At 39.8% G+C, this 8,795-nt stretch overlaps 1 protein-coding gene across 1 annotated transcript in view; it reads right to left on the bottom strand.

Moving 5' to 3' along the window:
• Positions 1-5,199: 5,199 nt before the first annotated feature.
• LOC101863061 (glutaredoxin-related protein 5, mitochondrial) overlaps positions 5,200-8,795 on the bottom strand; it is a 5,645-nt gene continuing 2,049 nt past the window's right edge. Inside the window, exon 2 of the mRNA XM_005109995.3 lies at positions 5,200-7,206. Within this exon, the coding sequence (XP_005110052.1) occupies positions 7,028-7,206 (179 nt within the window). The 3' untranslated portion in view covers positions 5,200-7,027. The remainder of the gene's footprint in view (positions 7,207-8,795) is intronic.

Raw genomic sequence — 8,795 nt, forward strand, 5'->3', positions numbered from 1 at the left:
CTGCTATTCAGCTCTCAAGGGTTTTGGAGCAACCACCCCAACACATGGTTACTGTAGTAGGGCAGTTTACTCTACACTTGTGCTGAAGTGCTTTTTCACGCATGACTACAAGTATGCAACGGTTGTGTTGATTTTTTTTCCTTTTCATTTGTATCGTCAGATGCTTCGTAGCAGTGTTGACGAGTGATACAACGAAGCTAAAGGGAATCGTGCACCGCAAGACAATGAGCAATACAGTAATGCCTCGGTATAACATTCTCGGCTGAAAACGTACTCTTGACTGTGACTCTTCTTAATATAACTTTTACTTTCTGACCACAGATTGGTCATGATAATATATTTGTTTATATATAATAGGCAGCACTTTTTGCACATTGGAAAAACATGGTGGTTAGCGGGGCTGGCGGTACAACGAGGAGCGGGAGGGTTTGGGGGTGGGGGGGGGGGGGGGGTACAGAGAGGATTGACTGTATCGTTAATGTTTTTCCTTTTGGGAAAGGCCTAAAGACACTTCAGTAAGTGGCATAGCTATGGGGGGGGGGGGGAGTTGTTTGTTCATAACAATAAAAGTTAGATCTAAATAAAGCAGTTCAAGACACTCTGTCGCACACGCACGGTATACCGCCATAATTACATGTATCTCTGTCTGTCTGAAGGGATGTCGTATCCCATTCAGTCCGGTTGGCCTTGAAAGGTGGGGTAGACACAGCCCACTTTCTTAAAACGACCTTTAAATGCTGTCGGAGAGGGTGTAATTCAAAATACATGTAAAACATTTTCAATAAACAAGCATGGTGGTGTGGCGTGATCGCTGACAGACAGTGAGGTGCATGTACATGTATGGCATTGGGGTGATAATATTATTATGGTGTGTGAATTGTTCGTATTTTATATTTGTGTTTGAATGCATGTGCGGTTGTGTATGATATGTGAAAATGAAAATTTGGGTCGGCAAGTGACAACACAGGAGGAATGGGTGGCTAAATTGTGCTGGTTTTATCGCCCTAATCGTAAGTAAGAGGAAACGCATTTTTTCCCCAATATTTTTGAAGTCGTAAGTCTCGCCAGCATCCCTCTCTTCCTTTTTCTTGCTTCTACAACGAATACAGAGCACGCACTATCCATCCTTCTAGCGCTATCTCTGCCCTTTTATCAATACCGGTACCGGCTACAAAATTTTAAAGTGATAAATTTAACGCCCCAAGTTGCAACACTGTACACGCAGTTCGATTTTAACGACCATCTCTGATAGGACCGAGCCAGATGAGAAGACTGAATGTAGCCTCTCACAAGAGCACAGCGTCAGACCAAGATGATCCTCGCACCCCACATACCAGTAATCTCCCTATTACTATTACGAGTCCGGTATCCTAACCACAAGACTACCCCATTATAATATGTTATTATTATCATCATCATCATTATTATTATTATTATTATTATTATTATTATTATTATTATTATTATTATTTATTATTATTATTATTATTATTATTATATATTCATTATAATATTTATTATGTCGCATACTTTGTATGATGGCGATGGTATATTATCCGACCATTATAATTATACATGTACCGTCACGGGACCGTCACTTCCCTTGATTTTTCTTTAATTTTAATTAATAGCTCAAGATTTAGCTCTATTCTTACCTTTGCCTTACGATTATTTTTCGTTATCATAGAGTTATCTCCTTTTATACTAGTGTCGTGTACATCTATGTTCGTATTCACACTTTACTCAAATTATGGATGTGTCGAACACATTAATTGTCAATTCCCGTCGTGATCTAGATATCCGTGCTAGAACTCGAAGGTAATTTGAGAGAGAGAGACAGAGAGTAGGAAAATAATGGTCTACATTTTAAAAAAAGGAAAATAACTGTCGTGAGTACTACTTTAGGAGTAATTTTCCATTATTACGTCCCCTTACACAGACATTCCAGCGGGACAAAATCTGCACGTCACAACTTGTCTTTGTAGGCTACATACATGGACATTACTGGTGTTCGATGTTTCAGTTTTATGGCAGTTGCCGTTGAAGTATAAATACATGTAGGTCTTCTTAATCCCGAATACTAGATCTACAGGTGTTTTTTTGTTTGTTTGTTTTTTTTGGTGAGTGTTTTACGGACGGTGCTCGCAACTGCATACGGTCTTATGAGCGCGCGGGACGCAACTAACAATAACATTTTCAGTTGGTTGGAAATTTTGAATTTTGCCAGGGTGGCGGCCGAAGCCTACTCTTATCGATTTAAGACCAACAAGGGATCTTTAACGTGCGCAACGTGCACACGGGACCTCCAAGATTTTTCGCCCTTGTCCGAGAAGGCTATGTGTAAATCTTTCCTACCATAAGACCGTGGGTGCAGCGGAAAGACAGAGTAAGAAGGAGCCAAGGAGAAGCATGAGTGGACAGGCTGCAGAAAGAGTCAGGAGCCCAGAGGATGGGGCATAGGAGGTGAGGGGGTGGGGGGCAGAAAGTGGAGACGAAAGCAGACGACAGAATATTGCTAGAGAGCAGGAAAAGAGTTGAAAGAAGACAATTTTAGATAAATTTTTTGCCGTTGCAACCCGGATTCGAACCCGGGACCTTTGAATGAGAGTAACCTCTTGTCCACGAGAGCCCCCTACTACAGATGTTTCTAGAGAGTAACATACAAATAAAAAAGAGACAGAGACAAAGGAAGTCTGATAAGGTAGGAAAAAAAGGAGCAAACCATACCAAAGCAACTGCCAACCAGCCAAGATCTTCTTGTTTAGTTTTTTTTTAAGTTTTAGTAAGAGATTTACGGCACTTGCAACACAATAAGGTCATATAAGTGCCGAAGAATAGATGTGTAACAGGAGAGTAACATACACAAAAAAGAAGGAGGGGAGATAATGACGACAGATGTTTGATAGGAAAGAAGGAGCAAACCACACCAGAGCACCCGCCAACCACCCACATCTTCTTGTTTGTAGTTTGAGTAAGTGTTCTAGTTCTACGGCACTTGCAAAACAATAAGGTCATATAAGTGCCAACGATTAGAGGTGTTACAAGCGAGTAACAAACACAAAAAAGGAGGAGCTGAGATAAGAACGATAGAATGTTTGACGGGAAAGAAGGAACAGACCACACCAAAGCAGCTGCCAATGCTGCCAATCAGCCAAGATTTTCGATGCCTTCGTTTTCGATAGGATTGCTTTGATAAAATCATGAAGTCCGATACGCACCGGCAGTTAGACTCGCCGGATTCACTCGTTGGTTGAATGGAAGGTGTCGCCTATGGGAGTGGTTCAGTGTCAGTTTGGCTGGCTTCAGTTCGACATTTGACATACAAATCAAACAATTTTTGGGGACTTGCACTTGCAACAGGAATGCCGCGTTCCTTTGATTTTTTGTTCAGCCGAGAAGAAAATTTTAACACGTTAAAAACACAAATATCACTCCGATTATAAAAATAATTATATTTTTGAACGCAGCTTGTCAAAATTAACCAAGTCTTCGAGTACGCTGCTCGATTTATTGCTTAATTATAAAATTATATTTTTCCTTATTTGTTGTATATTGTATTTGATAAGTTCAAAATAATCATCAATATCCATATTGTTCTGCCATGACAACAAGGGAATGTTTTGTTGTCTACTTCTTGCGTGGTGTGGATTCACACCGTGTTCCGGGACGGGTTTACTCGACAGTTCTACTCGAACAAGTCTAACTGCAGGTGTGTAGTGGGCTGTAATAGTTCATCGGTTAGAGAGAGAGAGAGAGAGAGAGAGAGAGAGAGAGAGAGAGAGAGGGAGAGGGAGAGGGAGAGAGAGAGAGAGAGAGAGAGAGAGAGAGGAGGGGAGAAAGAGGGAGAGGGTAGAGAAAAGGGGTGGTGGGGAGAACTTTATACTGAGGTTTTGTTTTAGTTTTAGTAGAGATTTTACAGCGCTCGCAACTGCATAAGGTCATATGAGCGCCAGAAGATTAGAGGTGTTACAAGAGAGTAACAAACATAAAAAAGAAGGAGGGGGAGATAAGGACGATAGATGTTTGATAGGAAAGAAGGAGCAAACCACACCAGAGCACCCGCCAACCACACAGGTTTTATTGTATTACTCATCCATTATGAAAGGAAACAATAATTACATGTACATGTATCTTCTTTTTTTACCTGCTGCTCGCGCTCCCCTCGTCCTTCCTCCTCTTTCATTGAGGCATCTAGTTGACTAAGTTTGTACTATTACTTTGTAGGCCTATTGCCTGTTGGCTGGCTCTACAACATGATTGCAAACTAATTTTTATGTTAAATAGGCCTACCACTTGCCATTTTATAGATATGCTCAAACTCAAACACAAAAATAGACTCACAAGATCTTTCATTGTCCAGTCTATGGTCGAGTGCCCATTCACATGTGGGGGAAGTGAGGAAAATTTGTGTAAAGTGCTTTTCCCAAGGAGACAACATCAGGCCTGAGGCTTTTGTTAGTTTAGTTTTACATGTAGTAAGGTTTTACAGCGCTTACAACTGCTTAAGGTCGTATGAGCGCCAAGGGGATGGGATGTCAACAGAGAAGTCCAAACCGGGAATCAGGCTTACTCAGCTCATCTCTCTAGCCTCAACAGCACAAAGTCTACTTCAACTATCAAGGCACCCCGAAAATAGCAGTTCACAAGAGAGTGACAAATATACAATTTACAAAAGAAGTCGAGGAAAAATGACGATAGTCAGAATGAGGAAAGAAAAAGCATCAGTTCTCCCTAGGCTGTTCCCGCACAGTATGAGCATGACATTGATAAATCAGCTCATTTACAATTCTACTGTGTATAAGATTAAGAACATATTAATATCCCCCCTTTGGGAATGGTCTAACGACAACTTCAGTCAGTAGCACTGCCTTAGTGGTGGAGTAATCATCTCCTTCAAACAAAGGGTCATTGACTGCACAATAACATGTACAAAACAATGACGGGTGTCCAAATTGAAAACAACTTTTTGAGTAATAAATACCACCTCAGCAGTCTAAAACTGAAGCTCAATCTTAATTACTGTCAACAGAGCAAATTTGTGGTGGCAAAAAAGAGGCTGGTTATTAATAATTATAACATGAGAAAGAAACATCACATAACAATCACAAGAACATGAAGAAACTTTCATACAAACAATCACACAAGTGAATTTTCTAAAGCAAAACGACAGTCTGAAGTCAAGTCTTTTTGAAAAACAAATTAACGTGAAATAACAACGTTTTAATGGGCTTTTCCCTCCAATTCAAGGGATTCACAAAGGTAATGTTGTAGCCAATTGTGTGATCAGGTTTACTTGCAGATTTATACATTGTACTTATGACTCAAAAGATTTACATGATCATTCAATTTTTTTAAAAAGTCAAAGTATTCCAAATCCATTTTTAAACCAAGTCAAACGGAAATATGGCAATTGCAACAAATTGAAAAAGCAAGATCAATGTCAGAATAAGTTGGGTTTTTTTTCTGAAAACTGCAGTCGAGTTGCCTTTAATTTTTATAAATAGACGTCCACCCTAATTTTAAAAAACAAGAGCAGTGATTTACATGAATAAGAGAAAGACAGCAGATATTGGGAAAGACATTTTTAAAAGACCTCGAAGAACTCAAAATGTCCATGAAATCGTTGCTCCATTTTATGCAGAGGTCTCCTAGATGTGCCAATATGTACCATACTTAAATATAATAATTTGACTTTGTGAAATAACTCTTAAGGAGTAAATGTTCACAACATTTGATTCACTGCATCCCTGGTGTTCCTCTAAAAAAAACTTGGAAAATGTTAAACATTTTGGGTGCAGCTTGCTACAACATTCAAAATAAACATAGCCTGATAATGAAACAAGCAATAAAAAGTTCAGAAAAAACAACAACAAACAAACCCAGTGAAAGCCTGAACTATGGGAACAAAAGTCAGAAGGTAGTCCTCCTTGATACACTAGTAAAAACTACCGACACAACACGGCACATTTTTTTTCCAAGAAAGACTTAGCGGTACTGTTTTAGTTGACGATTTACTGCACTACGACGGTCTATCGTGACTCCCACCTGATTGACCATGGTCTAATGCCATTTAGGCAGATCTAGATCTAGCGTAGTGTAAGTCCATCCTGATTGGTGATGGCAAGGACAGCATTGGTGACATTTAGACCAAAAATGGTCATGTGACACTGAGATGCAGTTTGTGGATTGCTTCATTTTGCTGCATCATTTAGATGATAGAATTTTTGAGATGGTAAATATTATGATTGGCAAGTAAATTGCGATAAGTGCCCAGACAAAACTATTTTTTAGAAATCAAGGGGGCACCCCCCCCCCACACACACACACAAGATCTTCCCATTCCCAACCCTGACAAACTACAACCACCAAAACATTTTTAATATGGCTTATGACAGTTCCAATCTTGTATACGCAAAGTGAATAGATCTATATAATATCATTAATATAAACTGATCTTTGTCACAAATCCAAAGGGCTATATAAACTGGTAGACCTTAAATAAACCAGTTGTCAGACCAGACCAGTAGTAGACCTTCAACTAAACTAGCACCGACTTATCATCATTGCATTATCTCATTTGGACCTAACATTTGCTGGCACAAAACTCCTCTTCAATAGAAGTTGAAAATACACAGATTCAACTGCATACAAAACATCAAATTTGTTGTGACATTTTCATCCGTCTATGATCTATGTTTGGTTAGAGTTTTACGGCACTAGCACCAACATCAGGTCATATGAGCATGCATGTGTCTATCTATTCTATCTCAGTAAGAAATGAACATAATCACAGAAAGATTGTAAATGAGAAACAAAAAAATGATGGTTACGCTGCAAAGAAAATTTCTGAAACATCTGCTTATTAAACATTGTACTTGTTGAAACATATAATTCCAGTTCCATTCCAATAAAACAAAATTTACTAACTACATGTGCTCCAGCTGAAGAGGCACGAGTAAGTCAGCTGAGGCACAGGTGACAAGTGTAAATGTATAATACACAATCAATGGCGGATAAGTTTTATAGTTCATGATTTCTTATCGCCGTCTTCCGCATCCAGCAGCACAGATCTAATGCCCAGCTTCTGGAGCTCGTCAATGAGCTCCCCATTCTTGTGCATGTCCAGCATGATGTCACAGCCACCGATGAACTCGCCGTTGAAGAATACTTGGGGAATTGTGGGCCAGTTGGTGTGATCTTTGACTCCTGAAGAACAAATTCAAGCAAAATTGTTTACTTTCAGACGAAATAAAGTTTCATACTTGGAAGTGTATCATTTCCCATAGATTCGGTATTTAACAGATCAAGAAAAGCTAAATTTAAAACAAAAGGGGTAAGATACAAATTGTCATAGAATTTACCACTGCTAAATCAAATATAAAGTCACCACATCATTGACCTCATCTGGGGGCTCTCGTGGACTAGAACTTGAGGTTAAAGAGTTGGCCTTGCATTCAAAGATCCTGGGTTCAAATCCAGGTAGCGACCGAAAAATTTTCTAATTCTAAAATTACCTCCTTTCCTGCTCTCTGGCAATGTTCTGTCGTCTGCTTTCGTCTCCTCTTTCTGCCCCCACCCCCTCACCTCCTTTGCCCCCTCTTCTGGGCTCATGACTTTTTCTGCAGCCTTTCTACTGCTACTCCTTGGCTCTTTCTTACTGCTGTCTTTCAGCCACACCCCTTATCTTCTGTTAGGAAAGATCTACACCTAGCCTTCTAGGACATGGGCGAAAAATCTTGGAAAGCCCGTGTGCAAGTTGCGCACCTTAAAGATCCCTTGGTGGCCTAAAATCGATAAGAGTAGGCTTCGGCCGCCACCCCGGCAAAATACAAAATGTTCTACCAACTGAAAAAGTTTAATGTGTCCCGCACACTCATATGACCTTATGCTGTTGCGAGCGCTGTAAAACACTTACAAAAATTTTTTTTTTTAAATTGACCACATCTATTGGATGGCAAAACTTTTTATAATGAGTCTATTTTTTACACATGGCATACTGATATGAGCCTAAGTGGCATGAAAGCACCGGGATGTTGGGCGAAGACTCCTGTATAAGTAGGCTATAGCCGTAGAGTCATAGTATGGCATAGAAGTAGGTTTTTGTTTCAGTAGTAAGCGTTTTACGGCACTTGCAAGACAATATCTCTGGAAAGCGAATGCCTCAGTCACCAAAGATGTGCCTCATCAAAGAAAACTGCCTTTCTACCTCGGCTGTGGATGATGGCAAAACAGAGATTATATGAACCAAATGAGACGGACTGGGAAATGTCCTTGCTTTTTTCAGGATTGAACTTGTCTTGTTCTCATTCAGAGGTAATAAGCCCTGACTTTCGGAGAGATACATAGCCACTCTTTCTTTATTTTCAGTGTTGAGCATCCTTGGTGTTGAAGCAGTCTCAAAATGAGCTATCAAGTCATCCATCTGTGTCTCACCATATTCTTTCACTCGGCTAATCCATTTTGTCAGTTTCAGGCATACTTGTCCAGTCAAATATCCTTGCACTCTTCAAAACTTTATCTTCTGATGTGCCAGAAAATCTTTCTACCAAGCACAGCACCAGCTTATCCAACACATCTTTCATGCTTTTTTTTTTTTGGGGTAATCATCACACTTGCACTGTTGCTCTTTCTCTCACATCTGCAGTCTTCTTTTTCATCCAGAACTTTTTTCAGACACAGCTGAGGTTTGGTTATCATTGATGTGAGTGTGTTTGCACTAGCCATGACAAAATGGAAACAATTGTCAAGCTGAGCAGTGTCTGACTGAAGTTTTGATGAGATTTCAGACAACTCTG

This window comes from Aplysia californica, unplaced genomic scaffold (genome assembly GCF_000002075.1).
Source record: "Aplysia californica isolate F4 #8 unplaced genomic scaffold, AplCal3.0 scaffold00838, whole genome shotgun sequence".
Lineage (NCBI taxonomy): Eukaryota > Metazoa > Mollusca > Gastropoda > Aplysiida > Aplysiidae > Aplysia > Aplysia californica.